General features: G+C 46.6%; 1 protein-coding gene across 1 annotated transcript in view; it reads right to left on the bottom strand.

Annotated features, from left to right (window-relative positions):
• Positions 1-22,812, bottom strand: part of LOC117362914 (multidrug resistance-associated protein 5-like) — a 324,462-nt gene that overhangs the window by 20,053 nt on the left and 281,597 nt on the right. The window contains 3 exon segments of the mRNA XM_033950006.1: positions 13,492-13,570; positions 18,474-18,633; positions 21,956-22,145. Of these exon segments, the coding sequence (XP_033805897.1) occupies positions 13,492-13,570; positions 18,474-18,633; positions 21,956-22,145 (429 nt within the window).

Genomic DNA, 22,812 nt, shown 5'->3' with positions numbered 1-22,812 from the left:
GGTTAAGTCCCCATATTGAGGTCTTTTGTTTTCCATCTTGGAATCTGAGCACCACCCAAGGTTCAAAGGTTTTTTGAAGTAGCATTGTTCCTTTATCAGTTTGTTTTTTGTGTATCAACAATAAACATCATGTAACATCATCAGTTTTTCAGGTTTTTCAAGAAGTGAAAATCAGTTGGATCTTGTGAATATCAGTCCTGATGCTAAATTTTATCAGGTTAAGGATGATTTTTTTTTCCTGATATTTTATATTAACAATTAAAAACTGAGATTGAAGGCACAGTAATCTAAGTGATCTATAATATGTTCCACTACCATTTTGATCATATCTCTGAAGAGATTACCGTATTTTCACGCAAATAACACGCACCCGTATAAAACGCGCACACGTGTATAGCGCGCAGAAATCACAATGATGAGCACAAAAACTTTGGTATAACGCGCTCACGATTATACCGCGCATGCTGCCCGACTCTCCGTTCACCCCCCCTGACTTCCGTGCACTGCCCCGCCTCTCCGTGCGCTGTCCCGACTCTCCGTTCACCCCCCCCTGACTTCCGTGCACTGCCCTGACTTTCCGTGCGCTGTCCCGACTCTCCGTTCACCCCCCCTGACTTCCGTGCACTGTCCCCCCCTTGAAGGTCTGTCCCCATCCTGAAAGCCTGATGCCCCCCCCCCGACGTCCGATACATCCCTCCCCCCGAAGGACCGCCGACTCCCCAACAATATCGGGCCAGGAGGGAGCCCAAATCCTCCTGGCCACGGCGACCCCCTAACCCCACCCCGCACTACATTACGGGCAGGAGGGATCCCAGGCCCTCCTGCCCTTGACGCAAACCCCCCTCCCCCCAACGACCGCCCCCCCCCAAGAACCTCCGACCGCCCCCCAGCCGACCCGCGATCCCCCTGACGACCCCCACGACCCCCCCACCCCCCTTACCTTTGGTAGTTGGGCCAGAAGGGAGCCCAAACCCTCCTGGCCACGGCGACCCCCTAACCCCACCCCGCACTACATTACGGGCAGGAGGGATCCCAGGCCCTCCTGCCCTCGACGCAAACCCCCCCCCCCCCAACGACCGCCCCCCCCCAAGAACCTCCGACCGCCCCCCCAGCCGACCCGCGACCCCCCTGGCGACCCCCACAACCCCCCCACCCCACTTCCCCGTACCTTTGGTAGTTGGCCGGACAGACGGGAGCCAAACCCGCCTGTCCGGCAGGCAGCCAACGAAGGAATGAGGCCGGATTGGCCCATCCATCCTAAAGCTCCGCCTACTGGTGGGGCCTAAGGCGCGTGGGCCAATCAGAATAGGCCCTGGAGCCTTAGGTCCCACCTGGGGGCGCGGCCTGAGGCACATGGTCGGGTTGGGCCCATGTGCCTCAGGCCGCGCCCCCAGGTGGGACCTAAGGCTCCAGGGCCTATTCTGATTGGCCCACGCGCCTTAGGTCCCACCAGTAGGCGGAGCTTTAGGATGGATGGGCCAATCCGGCCTCATTCCTTCGTTGGCTGCCTGCCGGACAGGCGGGTTTGGCTCCCGTCTGTCCGGCCAACTACCAAAGGTACGGGGAAGGGGGGTGGGGGGGTCGTGGGGGTCGCCAGGGGGATCGCGGGTCGGCTGGGGGGCGGTCGGAGGTTCTTGGGGGGGGGCGGTCGTTGGGGGGGAGGGGGGTTTGCGTCGAGGGCAGGAGGGCCTGGGATCCCTCCTGCCCGTAATGTAGTGCGGGGTGGGGTTAGGGGGTCGCCGTGGCCAGGAGGGTTTGGGCTACCTTCTGGCCCAACTACCAAAGGTACGGGGAAGGGGGGTGGGGGGTCGTGGGGGTCGCCAGGGGGGTCGCGGGTCGGCTGGGGGGGGCGGTCGGAGGTTCTTGGGGGGGGGCGATCGTTGGAGGGAGGGGGGTTTGCGTCGAGGGCAGGAGGGCCTGGGATCCCTCCTGCCCGTAATGTAGTGCGGGGTGGGGTTAGGGGGTCGCCGTGGCCAGGAGGGTTTGGGCTCCCTTCTGGCCCGATATTGTCGGGAAGTCGGCGGTCCTTCGGGGTGGGGGTGCGAGTGGTCCTGCCGGGGGGGGGATGTATCGGACGTCGGGGAGTCGGCCGGGCAAGAGGGCTTGGGCTCCCTCTTGCTCCGATCGTGGATGCGGGTGCGGGTGGGAGCGCGTGCGAGTGGTCGTTCGGGATGGGGGTGCGAGCGGTCCTGCTGGGGGGGTGAATCGGGCGGGGGTGGGAACTATGTTTTAAAACTTTTGTATACCGCGCTCACGCATATAACGCGCGAGGGGTATGCGCGGTAGGTAAAAACGCGTATAACGCGCGCGTTATATGCGTGAAAATACGGTAGCTGCCTTGTAAGGCATATCAGGAAGTGTTTCCTGCATGCCATATCTGAGGTCTGAAGCCCACAGCTATTAGAATCTGTGGATATTGATACCAATGGTAGATACTCTTAATGCTGTTTCAAAAACATTGTAGGTTTACATGACAGTGTGTTTTCCACACACTTATTTCTTATCCACTAGTGTCCTAAGGTCATCTAATATAATAAAATGCTAGGCCGCGCATGCGCAGTTCCTAAGTGTGTGCCGCTTTTCCGTGAGCTGTAGCGACACATAGGAAGTGCGCATGCGTGGCTTCTGGTCCGTCCTGCTGCTGCATGTTCGCGCATCACAAAAGCTTCCCTGCTCTCCACCTACCGGCCGAAGCGTGAGAGAGCTGCGGAAGTGGTGGTGGTGGTGGCCGGCCTCAGGTATCAGTTTGACGTTAGGATGGTGGGGTGGGGAGGCCTGCGGAGCCCAGCAACTTTCCGCTGCCCGGGACCTAACTCATTTGCCGCTGCCCCCCCCTTCCGTTCCCGCGGGCCCGACTGGCGATTTAAGCAGCGTGTGCATCAGTCTTCACACGCTGCTTCGGGCCCTCCTACTGCCCTGATTTGCTCCGGACATGCCTGAGTAAATCAGGGCAGTAGAAGGACCCGAAGCAGCGTGTGAACACTGATGCACACGCTGCTTAAATCGCCAGTCAGGCCCGCGGGAACGGAAGGGGGGGGGGCGGCGGCAAATGACTCGGACCCGCGTTTGTAGTCGCCACTGTGGGAAGGGAAAGAGGGTAGAAGAAACGCTAATGCTGCTGAACAGGGAACTGGTGTGGGGGGAGGGAAATGGAAGGGGGAGGGAATGCTGCTTTGCACAGACAGACAGAGGGAGGAAGGGAGACAGAAATACAAGAAGAAAGACACAAGGGCAGGTGCACAGGGAACTGGTGTGGGGGGAGGGAATGCTGCTTTTGACAGACAGACAGAGGGAGGAAGGGAGACAGAAAGAAAAGAAGAAAGACACAGGGCCAGGGACATATACAGAAAGACAAACAGACAAAGGGGGCCAGGGACAGAGACAGACAGAAAGAAAGACAGCGGGAGTCGGGTCAGGAGGGGTGCGGGATGGTAGTGGACAGCCAAGGAAAAAGAAAGACAGAAAGAAAGACAGAAATACAGAAAGCGGCTAAGGAGAGAGAGAGAAAGAAATAAAGACAGACACACACACACATATATTCTAGCACCCGTTAGTGTAACGGGCTATAAGACTAGTTACATAATGAAGTGTGCCAAATGTACCTAAAATATCCAGAATATATCAAGCCAACAGAATTTGTATTGTATAAAATTTATACAGTTTTCTGTATGACTGTTTTCACTGTGAGGAGTTAATAAGTTGTTTTATTATCTACTGTCTTGACCAAAACTTTCTAAGTGAAACACAATATTAGAAAAGAATGGTTGACTTAATTTACACACTTTATAGCTGTGGGTACAATTTTCAATCCGATAAGTATGATAACTGAACGACTTTGACTAGTTAACATTATCCAGGCATTCATCTCAAATATGTATGGACGGATGTATCTGGTTTAAAATTAACTGAATTGTCCAGTTAACTGTAGACCTACATTCTTGCCATGCACAGTTAACCAGGTGACTGGCTGGCATCATACAGCCCACCACACTGAACTGGCTGTGATTAAATGGCCGTGGTGAACTAGGTATGATGAACTGTCCACGATGAAACAGCCATACTTAACTGGCCGCACTGAATCAGCCGCGCAAAATCATCCTAGACCCCTCCTTCCTTTCCTCCCCCTTACAGCATGTCAGCATCATATTTTCTCACTCTCTCCATTCAAATCATTCATAGCACTTTTCTCCAACCAGTCCCTCTCTTCCCTCAGCCCATCTACATCACACTCTAGTCTCCCAATTTTTCATTTCCCCTAATTTCTTCTCCCTCTCTCCTGGGCCTTTTCCACCCTCCCTGCTCCTCCTGCATAGGTATAATTTGATTTTTTATGTTGTTCTTTTCATTTTCTTTTGCTACAGCCTTCTATTTCCTTCCTCTCACCCGCAAACTCCAATGCACTTTTCCCTAACCAGCTGCTGTTAGATACAGGTTTGACTCACCCATCCCTTTACTGATTCCCCCTTCTCATTCTCCTCTACAGGTAAGGCATCCTAATGTTTGTAGATTTAACTCATCGTCATTCTGTGACTCCCTATTGACCACAGGCTTGGATCATTTCCCTGTTCTACTCTCCCTAGGCACATTTCTGTTTTCTGAGACTGGTTCCCCATCCCCTTTTGCAGCACTTCCCCTGGCAAGCACAGATCCCAGGCTAATGGACACTTTCTGCCTGCAGAGTACACATCAGATTCTTTGCCACATGCACACCCTCAGCTCTGGAAGCCCAGCAAGGATCATAGTTTGAAACCTCAAAGATTACATGTTGAGTGGGAAAATATGTTCTAGCAGCTTCATACTAGCATGCAGGATATTGCTCCAGGGGCCAAGGAACAAGCATATAGCTCAAGCCAAGTTGAGACCTGCGAGTAGGGTTACCAGATTTTCTGCAATGAAAATCCTGACCCATAGACCTGCCCTGAGGCCCACCCAGTTCTGCCTGGCCCCACCCCCTCAACCTATTTGCTTGTCAGGGCATCTGCGCATGCGCTGGTGTGACGTAATGACATCACAGGCATGCATATGACATCACCGCATTGTATCCATGCATGCGCAGATGCCGTCCCAATTTCACTGCTAGCTGGAAGCTTTTCAAAACCTCGACAAAGTGCCGGGTTTTGAAATGCCGTCCAGACCAGTGTTCCCGCTAAGCTGCGCTGACGTGCGCACGCGCACAAAATATTACCTCGCAGCGCACAAGTTTCTCGTCACAGCGCACACAATGTAGAGCACAGTTCTTCAACCGCCGGTCCGCAAACAAAATCTTGCCGGTCCGCGAAGGATTCGGTCCCCGCCGCAACGAAAGGCCGGCGTCAGCTGACTTGCAACTTCCTGTTGCAGTCGCTGTGCCGGGACTCCTGCCTTCGCCGGGACTCCTGCCTTCCACCGCGTTTGCCTCCTGCCTTGTCTCCGCACCTCCAGACCAGCAGCGGCAGCTGTGTATGCTTTTAACTTCGGCACAGAGCTGCCCCTAATCAATAGTTTAGCGCGGTTTCATAAGGCAGCCTCGGGGCCTTTGCTAGGCCGGCCCACATTGCATCATCGAAGCGGGCCGGCTATCAAAGGCCCCGAGGCTGCCTCATGAAACCGCGCTAAACTATTGATTAGGGGCAGCTCTGTGCCGAAGTTAAAAGCATACAGAGCTGCCGCTGCTGGTCTGAACTCTTGGGCCGCTGAAGGAGGGCAAAAAGCAGCTGTCCTGGATGTTTCCCTTCCTCTCGCCTTTACAGGTTCCTTTTTTCCACCTTTTTTTTTTTCCTTCAAACGGCAACGGGCCCCAGCATCGACATCAATCAAGTAAGTTCCACTGTCAATCAAGCGGTTCTGCTCGGCCAAAGCTTCCCCTGTGACATGAGCCACCCTCAGGGGAAAGAAAGTGACCCACAAAGGTGAGGGGAAGGGGGGCAGATGATGGAAGTTGGGGGGGGGGGGAGAGAGAGAGAGAGAGAGAAGGGGCAGATGATGGAATGGAGGAGATGAGAGAGAGAGAGAAGGGGACAGATGATGGAAGTGAGAAGAAGGGAGAGAGAGCAGAAGGCAGATGGATGTCAGTTGAGAAGGGAGAGCAGATGCTGAATGGAAGTGGGGAAAGAACACATACTGGATGGAAGGAGGAGATAAATAAAGGGGGAAGAAAATAGTAAGATAATGGAGGGGTGAGGGAAAGGGGTGACAAGCTGTGTGTAGACACAGTGAAAAGAGGGAAACGGGACTAAATAGTAAGAAAGAATTTAATTTAGATGGAGGCAGAAAATAGAGAAGGAAGACCAGAGAAGAAAAGGGAAGAGAGAGCAGAGAATGATCAGATCTGAGTGGAGGAAATGAGAAGAGAGATATGCTAAAAACCACAGGGGGGAGGGAAGGATAGAGATGCCAGACCATGAGGGGAACAGAAGGAAGATGATGGATGCTAGACCAAATTGGGGGGTGGGGGGGGGCAGGAGGAGAGATGGCAGGGAAAGACAGACAGTGAATGGAAGGGGCAGATGCTGGACTGAAGAGACAGAGAAGGTTATCATGCTGCTGTACCGGGCCATGGTACGCCCTCACCTGGAGTACTGCGTCCAGCACTGGTACTTTAAGAAGGACACGGTACTACTCGAAAGGATCCAGAGAAGAGCAACTAAAATGGTTAAGGGGCTGGAGGAGTTGCCGTACAGCGAAAGATTAGAGAAACTGGGCCTCTTCTCCCTTGAGCAGAGGGGATTGTGAGGGGACATGATAGAAACATTCAAGGTACTGAAGGGAATAGACTTAGTAGCTAAGGCAGGGAGAACGAGAGGGCACTCTCTAAAGTTGAAAGGGGATAGATTCCATACAAACGTAAGGAAGTTCTGTGGTAGAAAGCAACATATTTATTTGGCTCATAACTTGCTGGCGCCCGATATTTTTAGCTCACAGTGAAAAAAGTTTGCTCACAACACCCGCCCGCTTAGAGGGAACACTGGTCCAGACCCCCGGACATGTCCTCGAAAAGGAGGACATGTCTGGGGAAATCTGGGCGTCTGGTAACCCTTACCTGCAAGGTGGTTGCAGAGTTTTACCAGGAGCAAAGAGGGGAGCAAGGATTCAGCAATGAAGTAAGAAGAAAGGCAAGGAGCCGAACCAGGAAACATATAGTCTAGTCCCCCATCCCTAATACCTAATCCCAGTCTTCTCCCCATCCCTAATACCACCAATGGTCTTCTCCCACTCTTCCAGCTGCAGCTGCTGTGCTACATTTTTAGACTCACATAGCCCATTGCCCCAACCATTTCTACCTCCTGTGAAGTGTAATAGGGAAATAATATTTTTAATTTTTGTGAAGAATGGGAGCAATGCTACTCTCCATTCTTCCTCAGTTCAATCTCTGACCGTAGTTCCTCTCAATATCAGAGCACCCACACAACTGGTGCCTATGCCCCAAGTCTCATGAAGTAATGGTGGAGGGAGGGGAGGGGAATAATGGGGAAGATTGGTGACCCAGCAAGATGCCAGCTGCTGTCTTGCTGAGAAAAGAATTGTAGGAAGGTATTTGTGTTTCGTTGAATGGGGGAGGGGGAGCTGATATTCCCTAGGTCTAGGGAAAAGGGAAAGTCTCCGTCCCCAATACAGTCACTTGTGCCACAGATGGAGTGACTGGAACCTAAGGAAGGAGAGAGGAGTTTCTGAGGGTCTCCATCCCAGAGACAGGAAATATGCTGAAGAATGAAGCAAATTTCCATAGGGAGGAATTGGAATCTGGCGAAGGGGAAAGGAGTTCCTAAATTCTGGAAGTCTTATGTTCCTAGAAGCAAAGGTGCTGTTGATTGCAGGTTTCCACAGGGCATAACTGAACCTTGGAGGAAACAGGGAGAAGTTTTCCTACAGTTAGGGAGAAAGGTAGTTATGTAGATGTGATTACATAAGAATAGCCTTACTGGGTCAGACCAATGGTCCATCTAACCCAGAATCCCGTCTTCACGTAGGTCAATCCAAGTCACAAATATCTGGCAAAACCCAAATAGTAAAGGCATTCCATGTCACTGATCCAGGGCAAGCAGTGGCTTCCTCCATATCTGTCTCAACAGCAGACTATGGACTTCTCCTCCAGGAATTTGTCCAAAACTTTTTTAAAACCAGCTACATTAATCACTCTTACCACATCCTCTGGCAATGCATTCCAGAGCTTAACTATTCTCTGAATGAAAATGTATTTCCTCCTATTGGTTTTAAAAGTATTACTCTAACTTCATTGAGTGTCCCCTAGTCTTTGTAAATCTTGATACAGTAAAAAATCAATCCACTTGTACCTGTTCTACTCCACTCAGGATTAAGTAGACTTCAATCATATCTCCCCTAGTAAATGGGCATTGGCAGGTTAAAAAGGGGACAGTGGAGGCAGGATAAATCAGTGCATATCACCAAGATTCTTTTACAGGGGTAATTCTCACTTAAATACTCTTAAAGGCATTTTCCTCTGGTTTAAAAAAGGGATAAGTGTGAAGCTGACATTATATATAGGTGAAAGCAGCAGCCCTAAAGAGTTCAAGGTTCAGGAGAAGACAGGTTTAAAAAGTCTTAAGAAACCTGAGATGCATCAGGGCTGGATGAACCTGAAAATGAAGTGCTGAGTGTCTTTCAACTACAGTGTAAGAAGCAGATTCTAGGACAAGTGAATGCTAAGCTAAAGCTGATAGTGAACAGGGGGGAATAAGGACAGCAGGACAAGATTCAGTATAAGAAGGGCCAAAAGTCTGAGTGAAACTGAACATAAAGAAAACTGTTGTAAATTACTGTAAGCTATGTTAGAGCCTGTAAGAATTTGTTTAGGCTTAAGAATTCTACTGTACCAGAGGAAAACTCAAAATAGCAAAACAGGAAATAACTTTCTTGTTTTGTTTACATTTAAATAAAAGTGGCATCCTATATATCCTTTACCTTAGTCCAGGATTTCTCAACCAAGTCCTTGAGGAACCCCAAGCCAGTCTGGTTTTCAAGATATGCATATTTGCATAGAATGGAGGCAATGCATGCAAATATATGTCATACATATTCCTTGTAGATATCTCGAAAACTGGACTAGCAAGAGAATGAGGTAAAGAGGCATGGGATGCACTCAGGCAGTAGCTAGCGCCCTGGTCACGGTAGTGACATTATCTACCTGATATATTAAATCCATTGAACCTAACAAGCAGAACCAGCGTTGGGTAGGAGCAAACAGGGCAGCTGCCCTGGGCCCTGTGTCTCGGGAGGGCCCCCTGTGAACCAACATGTTTTACCCCTTCTAACCGCACCGGTCTGATTCTGTCCTTACCGTCTGTCGCTAACAAATCCATTTTTGCTGCAGGAGGTCTCTAGCCGTGGCAGCCAATCTGAACAGCTGCCTACAGCTCCCTTTCCTGCTTTCCTTTGCCCTGGTCTTCCCAGGTGGAAACTGGAAGTTGCATCATTGGGGATGGACCGTGGCAGAAGGAAAGCAGGGAGGGGAGCTATAAGCAGCGGCAAAAATGGATTTTCAGTGATGGAAGGTAAAAAGCAACATCAGCCTGGCATGGATAGAAGGAGGAAGACATATAGGTGAGAAAATCCCGGTTACTAGCTGTAATTTTTTTTTAGTAGATAGGGGGACTGGGGGAGGGAGTTAAAAGAAGTGCCTGGACTGAGTGTGGGAGTAGGTAAAGGGGAAGAGCTTATGGGTCTGCAAACAGAGGAGGAGGAAGGAGGGGTGGGGGGAGAGAGAGAAAGATGGTGGGCAGTGATCTGAAAGGAGAGAAGAGAAACAGAGAAGTTGGATGTGGGGTAGGGTGGAGTGAAGGAAGGGGAAAGATACTTGAAGAGAGGACTGTTGAGAAGAGAAAGAGAGAGATTGTGAACTTGGGGAGGGAGGGAAAGATAGGGGGAGGCTAGTTAGGAAGAGAAAGGGAGAGATGGTGGACCTGGGGATGGAAAGAAGGGAGTAGGAGAAATGTTAGGTCTGGGGATAGAAGGAAGAGAGAGATGCAACATCTCTTTCCCTCCAACCCACTGTTCAGCATTAAGGGGGAAGGGAAAAACAGAACATAAGAATTGCCACTGCTGAGTCAGACCAGTGGTCCATCATGCCCAGCAGTCCGCTCACGCGGTGGCCCTCTGGTCTAAGATCAGCACCCTAACTGAGACTAGCCCTACCAGCGCACATTCTTGTTCAGCAGAAACTTGTCTAACTTTGTCTTGAATCCTTGGAGGGTGTTTTCCCCTATAACAGCCTCTGGAAGAGCGTTCCAGCTCTCTACCACTCTCTGGGTGAAGAAGAACTTCCTTACGTTTGTACGGAATCTGTCCCCTTTCAACTTTAGAGAGTGCCCTCTTGTTCTCCCTACCTTGGAGAGGGTGAACAACCTGTCCTTATCTACTAAATCTATCCCCTTCAGTACCTTGAATGTTTCGATCATGTCCCCTCTCAATCTCCTCTGTTTGAGAGAGAAGAGGCCCAGTTTCTCTAATCTTTCGCTGTACGGCAACTCCTCCAGCCCCTTAACCATCTTAGCTCTTCTCTGGACCCTTTCGAGTAGTACCGTGTCCTTCTTCATGTACGGCGACCAGTGCTGGACGCAGTACTCCAGGTGAGGGTGTACCATGGCCCGGTACAGCGGCATGATAACCTTCTCTGATCTGTTCATGATCCCCTTCTTTATCATTCCTAGCATTCTGTTTGCCCTTTTTGCTGCCGCCGCACATTGTGTAGACGGCTTCATCGACTTGTCGAACAGAACTCCCAAGTCCCTTTCCTGGGAGATCTCTCCAAGTACCGCCCCGGACATCCTGCATTCGTGCATGAGATTTTTGTTATCGACATGCATCACTTTACACTTATGTGGTGGCGATATCCGTGATCTGGTGGCGATATCCGAGACTTCGTTCACGGACTTCCATGGCGTCCCACACCGCAGGTTATTGAGCAAGATGGGTTCGATGGGACTGGGTGAAACATTAACCACATGGGTTAGGGACTGACTTAGAGGTAGACTTCAGAGGGTAGTGGTAAACGGTACCCTCTCCGATACGACGGAGGTGCCTAGGTTCCAGTCTATTCCCGGATAGTTGAAGTCATCCATGATAACTGTGTTGCCTCCCTTGCAGTTGCGTTTAATCTCATCTGTCATTTCTCCATCAATTTCTTTGGACTACCCTGGGGGTCGGTAGTAGATGCCGATCTTCGTTTCCAGGCCATTTGTTCCTGGAATTTTGACCCATAGAGACTCTAACTTATCCGTCAGTTGTGGCGTGTTCTCTCCAGCAGATTCAATTTCCTCTTTTTCGTATATGGCAACGCCCCCACCTTTTTGAGCCACTCTGTCTCTGTGGTATAGTTTGTATCCCGGTAGCACAGTGTCCCAGACGTTTTCCTCAGTCCACCATGTTTCCATGATGCCTATGATGTGCAATTCTGGAGGCCACATTACAGTAAAGATGTGCGCAGAATTGAATCGGTGCAGCGGATGGCCACCAGGATGATCTCGGGGCTCAAGGGTCTCTCGTATGAAGAGAGACTGAACAAATTGCAGCTCTACACTCTCGAGGAACGTAGGGAGAGGGGAGACATGATCGAAACATTTAAGTACCTCACGGGATGTGTCGAAGTGGAAGATGATATTTTCTTTCTCAAGGGACCCTCAGCCACAAGAGGGCACCCGCTCAAACTCGGGGGCGGAAAATTTCATGGCGACACCAGAAAGTATTTCTTCACAGAGAGAGTGGTTGATCATTGGAACAAGCTTCCAGTGCATGTGATCGAGGCAGACAGCATGCCAGACTTTAAGAATAAATGGGATACCCATGTGGGATCCCTATGAGGGTCAAGATAAGAAAATTGGGTCATTAGGCATAGACAGGGGGTGGGTAAGCAGAGTGGGCAGACTTGATGGGCAGTAGCCCTTTTCTGCCGGTACCCCTTCCCTGGGTACCGGCAGGATCTCCGAGAATGCTATCCTCTGCGTTCTGGTCTTCAGCTTCCTTCCTAGCATCCGGAACTGGTCCTTCATTACTTCCCTGTTGTAGTTCCTATTGCTCACGTTGTTCGTCCCTACATGGATCACCACCGCCGTATCTTCTTCTTCCACACTGTTGAGGATCCTGTCGATGCGGCTCACTATGTCTTCTACCTTGGCTCCCGGTAGGCAGGTCACCAGCCGATCAAGTCTTCCTCCCGCTATGTGGCTGTCAACTTGCCTGATGATGGAGTCACCCAAGAAGATTGCTGTTCTCTCTATCTTCTCCTGATTCTCCAGCCTTAGGTCCGTGTCCCTGGTGTATGTCCACCTCCCCTATCGCAGGTCCGTGTCCTTCGTTCTCACTACTGTATCACCCATTTCTTCCTGGTGGTTGTCTGTCGGGTGGTCCACACTCTCTGTAGGTGTCTTTCGGCAGTTCCATTGTTGCTGGTGATTTTCCACGGCCTCCCTGTATGCCAATAGAAAAGAGAGGGAGCAAAATGTTTGACCATGGGGGAAAGAGGAAGAGAGTTGAACCCATGGGAAAGGAAAAAAAATCAATATGTTGGAGACAGGCATAGTGAGGGAAACAGAGCAAGAGAGGAAAAAAAAATGAACAACAGACACTGGAAAGAGAATTAGTAAAAGATAGACAAAATGCAGAAAGAGAAACTGGGACCAAGATGCTGGAAAAACAAAATGTCCAGACACCAAGGTAGAAAAAAGTGTTTTATTTTGAATGTATTAACTGGAATATCTTATCTTTGGGATATGTGCATCACAAATATTTTTTATTGTAGTCAGTGGCATAGCCATGCAGCTGATTTGTGGGGAGGGGCTGGAGCCCAAAATGGGTGGATGGGCACCAAATTTTCTCCTCGCTTGAATGCAAAATATAAATACTTGAGCTGCTGGAGATCCCCAAGCCCTGGCAACTGAACAGCTCTTCCTCCAGTCTGGCAACCAGAAGTCTCCAAAGTTTGCAGCTATTGTCAGTATCCTCAAGCTGCCAATTTTTTCATGCGTACATGAGAGCCAAGCAGAAAGAGAGGGGAAGCAGTGGCTAGGTAATGCTGCCAACTACAGAACTTTGAAAGTTCTGGTCACTGGGCCTGAGGAGGGAAGGATGTGATCATCAGCTGATGAGGCTTTGGGATCTCCACCAGCTACATCAAGGGAGATATTCATTTTGAGGAGGCTTAAGCTCAAAGTGGTTTTGCCACTGATTGTGTTAAGTACAAAATGAAGTACTTGCAAAGTTAATTTCGGGAGTTTCCAGTTCAGTTTTGGTATTCATATTTCTATTTCTAATTGTTCCATTGTTCTGTATTTGGTGAAGGTCTGTCTGTGTTTTGTGTGTGAAGAAGTCATTTAAAGATGAGTGGGAAAATTTGGAGCTGGATAGGTAGAAGAGGGGCCCCCTCCTTAATTTCTTCCCTGGGCCCCTTTATGGCTAAAACCGACCTTGCCAACAAGAGGAATGTGTGAAAGACACTTTATGTATAGTGTAGAAGCACTTTACTGTATGATGCTGAACATTCCTAATTAGACATTCACTTACATTTTCCCTCATGTGGGTTTTTTGTAAAGCATCCCAGATTTGTTCATCTGTGTATTGCTTCAAAGGGTCCAGATTGGATCTAGAACATTTAAAAGGTTACCCTTTAAGATCATTTTGAAATGTAATATTTAAAATCTGATGCTTTTCATAGGAATAAGACAAGAATGGATATAAAGGCTACATTGAAATTAGACTATAAGAAGGTAATTCTATAAAAGGATGCCCACTATAGGCACTAGTTATGGTGCTTACATTATCTATCTATAAAGAAAAGTAGACACCCACTTTTCTTTATAGAATTCTAGCGCATATGGCCAATAAATGTGTACATAAAGATGTTAGCATATATTTGTATTCATGATAGAATTCTACAATTTACATACATACTTGTGCACTCCAACCAAATTCCACCCATAAATACTTTACTGCTAGGTAGTATTCCATAAAAGGTTACTTATATGCCTAAATAACTAGAATACTGTCATTTATGTGATTTTCTGCCATCTAGAACTAGCTGGCTCCTTATAGAATTATCCCCCCCCCCCCAAGTATCATATTACTTGAAGAGTTAAAATAAGTCTCGATTCAGAGATCTGATTATTTAGATCAATGTTTTTTAACATACTTAACGGCAACATTTTCAAAGAAGCTTGTGCAGTTAAAACCACGCTGTATTAGATGCTGTGAAAGCTTTCACACCGTCTAGCATAACGTGATTTTAACTGCTCAAGCTTTATCAAACTTGCATCGCTTCAGCAAAGTAGAACCATGGGGTGGACGGAGATGTGCATAGATGGATCAGAAACTGGTTGGCGGGTAGGAAACAGAGGGTAGGGGTGAAGGGCCACTACTCGGACTGGAAGAGGGTCACAAGTGGTGTTCCGCAGGGCTCGGTGCTCGGGCCACTACTATTTAATATATTCATAAATGATCTAGAAATAGGGACGACGTGTGAGATAATAAAATTTGCAGACGACACCAAACTATTCAGTGGAGCTCGGACTAAAGAGGACTGCGAAGAATTGCAAAGGGACCTGAATAAACTAGGGGAATGGGCGACGAGATGGCAGATGAAGTTCAACGTTGAGAAATGTAAAGTACTGCATGTGGGAAGCAGAAACCTGAGGTACAACTATACGATGGGAGGGATGTTATTGAATGAGAGTACCCAGGAAAGGGACTTAGGGGTAATGGTGGACATGACAATGAAGCCGACGGCACAGTGCGCAGCGGCCGCTAAGAAAGCAAATAGAATGCTAGGTATAATCAAGAAGGGTATCACAACCAGGACGAAAGAAGTTATCCTGCCGTTGTATCGGGCGATGGTGCGCCCGCATCTGGAATACTGCGTCCAATATTGGTCGCCGTACCTTAAGAAGGATATGGCGATACTCGAGAGGGTTCAGAGGAGAGCGACACGTCTGATAAAAGGGATGGAAAACCTTCCATATGCTGAGAGATTGGAGAATCTGGGTCTCTTTTCCCTGGAGAAGAGGAGACTTAGAGGGGATATGATAGAGACTTATAAGATCATGAAGGGCATAGAGAGAGTAGAGAGGGACAGATTCTTCACACTTTCAAAAAATAAAAGAACAAGAGGGCATCTGGAAAAGTTGAAAGGGGATAGATTCAAAACAAATGCTAGGAAGTTCTTCTTTACCCAACGTGTGGTGGACACCTGGAATGTGCTTCCAGAGAATGTAATAGGGCAGAGTACGGTACTGGGATTTAAGAAAGGATTGGACAGTTTCCTGCTGGAAAAGAGGATAGAAGGGTATAAATAGAGGATTTCTGCACAGGTCCTGGACCTGTTGGGCCGCCGCGTGAGCGGACTGCTGGGCATGATGGACCTCAGGTCTGACCCAGCAGAGGCATTGCTTATGTTCTTATGTTCTTATGTAGATGAAATGTGATGGAGATGGCACCATTCCTTTAAAGAAGTTTTAATAGCTATAACTCCTTGTAAATATGGTAATTTTTCTCTGCTATAGTTTCCATAAGTAGAATGCACATGAATCGAGAAAATTCCCCAGTGTTTTCTGCTGGGAAAATACAATGTCAGTTGCCCCTCTAGATGCATCAGCTTCCACTAAAGTGTAGTTCTTGATCAGTAAATCTCAGGATGAGGCAGATGTGAATGCTATCCTGAGGCAATCAAATGCTTCTCTTTTTCTTGGTCCCACTTGAATAGGGTCCCCTTCTTCAGAACATTCATTGGAGGAGCTGTTAACCATTGGATAATCATACCCCCGATTTCCTTTGGGACTAACCACTCTGTGACAACTGAGATCTTTCAAGGATCCATCTGGATGTCTTCTGGGGGAAATTATATAGTCTAGGAATTCAATAGATCTCTTGCTGAATTTACATTTTTCCAGTTTAGCATATCGTAATTTATGCTTCCTTACTCACTTTGGTACTTGACAAATGTGGCAGTTGTAGTCTGTGTCCCTTCTCTCCTTTGCACATGATTCATTTCAGCTTCACCCCCCTCTCCATTTTTCTGTCTCCACCCTCTCCCCTATACTTTGACATCTCTTTCTTTCTCTTCTCCTTTCCTTCCTTCCTTCCTTCCTTCCCACGCCACACCATGGTCTGGTATCTCTATCTCCTTCCCTACACTCCCCCCATTCCATGGCATCTCTTCCTCCCCCTCCATGGTCTGGTATCTCTTTTCCTTTTTCCCTCCCTCCCATGGACTTAGCATCTCTGGTTCCTCTCCCTTGTCTTCCTTCTCCCTCCTTCCCTCTCTCTCCCCAATTGGGTGCTGCTGCAGCAGCATTTCTCTCCCCCCTTGCCTGTGCAGCAGCATTTCTATACCCCCTTCCCTATGCAGCAGCAACATTTCTACACCCCCCCTTCCCTGTGCAGCAGCAGCAACAACATTTCTACACCCCTTTCCTGTGCAGCAACATTTCTACACCCCTTCCCTGTGCACCAGCATTTTTGTTCCCTGCCCAGCATTTCTGGCTGGCTCCCTTGCTCAAAGCCGCGGGCATCTACAGCTCACGCGATCTGTGGCTGAGTCGGAAGCCTTCTCTCTGAGGTCAGAGGGAATGCTTCCGATGCAGCCGCGGATCACGTGAGTTGTAGATGCCCGCGGCTTTGAGCAGGGGAGCCGTCCAGAAGCTGAACAACCACCGGACACCATTGTTTACATCGTTGCTGCTGGCCAATCAGACCTTAGACTTAGTAGGGATGGGTGGACCCGCTATTCCTAAGGCCTGATTGGTCCAGGCTTCTAGAGCCTGGGCCAATCAGGCCTTAGGCTTCGGCGGGATGGGCCGGGAAGGGGCGGGCCCGCCTCATTTCGACGAGGCGTGCCTGCTTGCTCGACATGCACGACCCATCTGTAAGAACAGGTTTGGTGGAGTGGGGGTTGTTAGCGCCGGGGGGGGGGTGCGTCTTCGGGCAGGAGGGATTGGGCACCCTCCTGCCAGCGACCGATATTGTCGGGGGGGGGGGGGCGGTCGGTAGTGTCGGGGGGGGGCGGTCGGTAGTGTCGGGGAGGGGGGTGCGTCTTCGGGCAGGAGGGTTTGGGCACCCTCCTGCCAGTGATCGGTCAGGGGCCACGGCCCGCTATACTTATAGCGGCAGAGAGATCCCTTGCCGCGATAAGTATAGCGGCCGCGTTTACTTACAATGTAGACCAGCATTTTGCTGGCCTACATTTTTAAGCTTCTCATCTACTAGGGAGACGCGTAGGGCCGCCTAGGTTCAGCCTAAGGCCCGCCTAAGGCCCTTAGACGAGCTTAGGCATCTTGCGGGTCTCCCTAGGCTCCCGGAGGCGCCTTCAGGCCTGCCTGGGGAGCATTTTTTTTAAAAAAACGTGCATCCCGATTGGCTGATTAGACAGCTGTAGGACGTCTACAGCTGCCTAAAATCGGGACGCACTTTTAGAGAATCTAGGCCTTAGTGCTTCCTAAATAGAAGGCAGTAAGGACAGGTTTCTCTAAACAGTGCTGATTTTTAGGCACTGGCACTCGCCATTTAAACAATCTTTTTAACTGAGTTTCAAGGCACCAGGTCAGGACTGTAGGGTGGATGGTTCAGCTGCTGAAATCTACATTCTCTGATGGCAATCTATGATTGTTATGACATGTGCACCAGTGCATTGTTGTGAAGAAGCTGCACGCCTGCTGTGAGTTTTCCTCACCTTTTCTCCTTGACTGACTCCCACAAAACAACCATTGTGTTGGCATAACTCTCTCCAGTGTAGCCTTATTTAGCATGAATTCTTTCATCATCCCAGAAGACAGTTGCCATGACTTTACCTACATATTTTCCTATATTGAACTTTTTTAAGGTAGGGGATAACTTGTGCTTCCACTGCATTGACTCCATTTTGGACTCAGGATCTCTGGGATAGTTCCAAGTCTCATCTCCAGTCATCACACGATTTTAAAAAATCACTTGGTTTTCATGGAGCATCTCCAAGTTCTCCTGACAGTACTGGAGCTTTGTTGCCTTCTGACATGGCATCAGCATTCTTGGAACCCATCTTGCCCTAACCTTGGACATACCCAACTTTTCATGAATTATTTTTCAAACGATACCTGCCAAGATGCCCATTTCTTCAGCTATTCGGGAAACTTTAAATTGTCTGTCTGACAAAATTAAATTCTTGACTTTTTTGCACATTTCTGTGGAAGTTGCTTCCATAGGTCGCCCGGTGTGAAGGTCATCTTTAATGGACTCTCTACCCCACTTAAACTGCTTGCTCCAAAATTTTACTTTCTATGATGATGGTGCAGGCATGTGTTCATGGATCTCCTTTGACTTGGAATGTTAATCTCACACACTGAGCCGCAACTGTGCATGAGTAATCTTGAGACATGTCACAACATACACAAACTTGTTTCAAGATGTTTGCTACTTTCTTTCATGCTCAGGTACATAAATTATTGAATACCCCTCATAACACACCATTAGCTAAATCATATTAATATTATTATGATAAAAGTGACTAAAACCATACATACCTAATGCTTCCAATGAAAAGTACCGGCTCTTGTGGAATAATAGAGAGTTTTTTCCTTAGATCCTTCAGTCCAATTTTATTAATGCATATATTATCAATAGTGATTGAACCATCCACTATATCTGTTAATCTAAACAATGCCATGCCAAGAGATGATTTACCTATTTAACAAAGAGCAAGGACAAGTATTTGGACAATTTTATTGGCAGAAAAATGCATCAACAGTTATTATAGATATTACAAAAAGTGTCTCTTTTCTTGCAGTTCAAGATTTATTAGATGATTATAAAAACAAGGACACAAGAGATGATTTATTGAGATTTTCGCTATGATACATAATGGGAGAACACCTTTTTTCTTCTTTGATTTTGATCTGTAAATATAGGTGATACATTTAAGAGGTTTTGGAGTTGTTTTGTAAATGCATGTTGTAGTGTCTAAGGATACTATTATGAATGTAAGTTTGTAAGTCACTTGGATCATTAAGTGGATTATATTTTAAATAAATAAAATAAAACTCAATGTCCATTATTCATTTTTGGCTGAATAATATTTTCCATTATTTGTATTCATCTGAATAGTAAAATATGTTCTGAATTCTCCTTCCCCCCAACCTGTCATGACCTGGAGCATTAATTAGTACTACCACCTAAATGACCCCCAATACCTCTTCTTTTTGAGATACGGCGACCAGAATTGCACACAATATTCGAGGTGTGGCCATACCATAGAACGATACAAGAGCATTATAACATTTTCATCTTTGTTTTCCATTCCATTCCTGATAATTTCTAACATTGTATTTGCTTTCTTAGCCGCCATCACACATTGAGCTGAGGGTTTCAATGTATCTTTAACAATGACATTTGGATCCTTTTCCTAGGAAGTGACTCCTAATATGGAACCCTGCATCATGTAGCTATAGTTTGGGTTCCTCTTTCCCACATGTATCACTTTGTACTTGCTCACATTAAACATCATCTGCCATTTTGATGCCTGGTCTCCCAGTCTCTCAAAGTCCTCTTACAATATTTCACAATTCTCTTGCAATTTAACAACTTTGAACAACTTTGTGTCACCTGCAAATTTAATTATCTCACTAGTTACTTCATCTCTAGATCATTGATAAATACTCCAATTAGTGCTCTGTCCATGACACCTATTGTATTTTTTATAGATCAACTGGATGTGCTGCAGAAGCCCAGATAAAACAGATGTTTCAACTATCTGTCCTTTCAATTATTTAGACATCAAAGAATATAAAATCTTGCAGCTCAATTAGAAGTACACAATGGGTCAGGGTATTCCCTCTCTTTGCATTGGTTATTCCAGTGAATCACAAACAGTTTCCAGCCAAGGCACACTAAACAGGTGGCTGCGACTCGAAGGCATCTGGAAGTGCATAAACATTGACATGATGATGTCACACACATGTGTGATTTCATCACGTCCATATCTGTGCATGTGAAGACCCTGCAAATGGGGCCTTCAAATGGCAGTGGGGGTCAACAGGAGAGGCGTGGAGAGCAGTAGAGGTGCCGGGGAGGAGAAGAGGCACTGGCTGTCAACAGGACGCGCCTTCTCTCCCTGAGAGGCACATCCTTTAGGCAGTCTCCTCCTCACTGGCATCTCACGGCACACTTCGAATCTCACCTAATGAGGTCCTTTTGAACCTGGGTGTGGCAGCCTATTAAAAATGGACAGATATGTGGTGGAATGGGCAAGCATGAAAAATAAAATAGCCGTTATATTTTCCTCCCATTGCTCTGGATTTACTAGTCAGGGTTTGATTTATAAGATAAGGACCTAATCCAAGGGCAGAGGAGAAGGGTTTATAATTGGCTATATAAAATTACAATTGGATAAGCCAGAACACAAACCAGATAAGACAAATATGGGATAATATATTGACCTAATTATGTGCTTTGTGCTGAGGTCACTGGAAACAGGAGTAGGCCTTCTCTCAGGTCACTAGAATTAATATATAAGCTCTGTTGAAGACCAGAGAAGATACACCCAGGCTGTAGCTTAGTTTTATGAAGTGCCATTGTTTCAATGTGTGCCCAGTCTGGTCTCCAAAGACCTGTGGCAAATAAGGTTTGGCTTTTGACCTGGTTGCTATAGAGATGGACTTTTCTTCTTACTACACAGATTACATTCCAGGGGAGGGGGTTCCCTCTCCTTTTTGCAGGGTAAAGTTAGAAATTTTAATTGGATATACAAAAAGCATATATGAGGAATAAAATTTTAGTAAACTATTAATGTAGGAACTTTCCTATTCAAGGGTTCAGATTGAAATATAATTACCTCTAAAAATTGTACTGGAGGAGTCATATAGGAAAATGTAGGTTTTGTGGGAGTGGATTGGCCACTCCCCTTCTCTTTCACTCAGACACAGGATTTTCAGTGCATGCTCTTAAGTGACTCAGTAACATGAGAGCAGCAGTTTGACTGTTAAGGAGAAGTGATTTAAAGCTGTGTGTATGGATAATTTTTTCCTCTGTAAGTATATTGTAATACTTTTTCTTGTTTTCTTCTGTACCTTTTCTTTATTAGATAAGCTAGTATTAAAATGTAACTTTTAGGAATTCTTGTGTGAGGGGGACAGACACTCCCCCAATATGCATGCAAGCGCCTTATATGGTATCAAGTATTCTTGACCAATTATATGCAGGCAGAAAAATGTCATCATGTATTAGGTATATTTAAGTGAACCTAGCAGAATGGAATTTTGAGGGCATTAAGTCAGGGAAGTTGCATTTACACTCTCTGACTTGTTCCTCCATTGTACAAATGAATGCCTTGAAACATGACTGTCTGTTAAATTTTAATAAATGTTTTATCGGAAATATTTGTACAATTATTATCATTTCAGTGCACCTATGAGCAGGGTAGAACCAGAACTCTGCTCACACTGCGGCACAGTTTGTGATTCACTGGGTTATTCATTGAATCTCAGATATGATTTAGAAGGTAGTTACTAATGCATGCTAAGGGAATAACTCAATTTGTGCCATTTAACATTTATGTTATTTACATGCTTACAGCAATGCAAAATAAACAGTAACATGCCAGAAAGCAAGCAAATACATACAAAGCACCTCATTACATATTAAGAAAACTGAATAATGCAGCTTGTGTTTAACTTCAAAGATGCATTATTTTTGTAAAATGAAAAGGTGGAATGGAAGGATTTTTGAAAATTAAAATTAAATCTTACAGTTCACCTAGAAGGGCTTTTACAAAGGTGTGCTGCTGTATAGCACACACTTAATGGTGAGCCGCCCATAGGAATAGAATGGGTGGCTCAGCATTTAGCCTGCGCTGCTTGGCAGTATACCTTTGTAAAAGGACGCGCTAGAGTCCAGTGATTAAGGTGATGATCTTAGCTGGATACAACTGTCTCTGAACTAATACAAAATTAGCAAAGATATAACAAAATCATTGGGGCAGCATTTTAAAATCCATAAGGTTGTGTCCTACCTGAGCCAGTCCTTCCAACTATTCCAATTTTTTCCTTAGGTTTGATATCAAAAGAAATGTTTTTGAGCACCAAAGGTAAATTATCACGATAACGCATTTCCACATTTTCAAACCTGATTGCACCTTCTTGAGGCCAAGATGGTGGAGGAGAACTCCCTTTTATACTCAGTGGGGCTTCAGATTCCAAATTCTAAAATAAAATAGGACACATAATTAATGAGGTAATTTAAAATCCTAAAAAATTATTATTTTTAAAAAATTATCATGTTTGTTTGAAGCAGTAATCTAGCAATCAAAGCCAGCTGAAGCAACAATAATGATAAGTATTGGAAGATACACTGAACGTATGTTAAAAAGCAAAGATACCTGTAACAGGTGTTCTTTGAGAACAAACAGGCATATAGTCTCACATATGGGTGACTTTATCCATGGAACCTAGTATGGACACTACCAAGTGTACTGTTACTTTAAATCTTTGCAATGTCCACACCACGCATGTAGCACTGTCTTCCCACCTGATATTGGCTCATGGGATCATCAGTTCAGTAATAAAGCTAAGACACCAACTAGGGGAAGTGGGTGGATTGTGAGAATATGTGCCTGCTGTTCTCAGAGAACACCTGCTATAGGTAAGTGTCATTGTTTTCTCCAAGGACAAAAAGGCAAAATATTCTCAAATATGGGACTCCCAAGCTGCCAGGATCATGACTCTGGAGAAGGATAATGAATATATAAACATGATTCTAATGAAAGCCAAGTGGGTTGGATGGAAAGTTGGCACTCAGGAAGTAAAAAGATTCTGCAGAACTGCTTGTCCAAACCAATTATCTCTTTTGGAATTTTGTTCCAAACAGTAG

The sequence above is a fragment of the Geotrypetes seraphini genome, chromosome 6 (genome assembly GCF_902459505.1).
Source record: "Geotrypetes seraphini chromosome 6, aGeoSer1.1, whole genome shotgun sequence".
Lineage (NCBI taxonomy): Eukaryota > Metazoa > Chordata > Amphibia > Gymnophiona > Dermophiidae > Geotrypetes > Geotrypetes seraphini.
The sequence above is the reverse complement of the archived record's forward strand: the minus strand, read 5'-3'. Positions and strand labels throughout refer to the sequence as shown.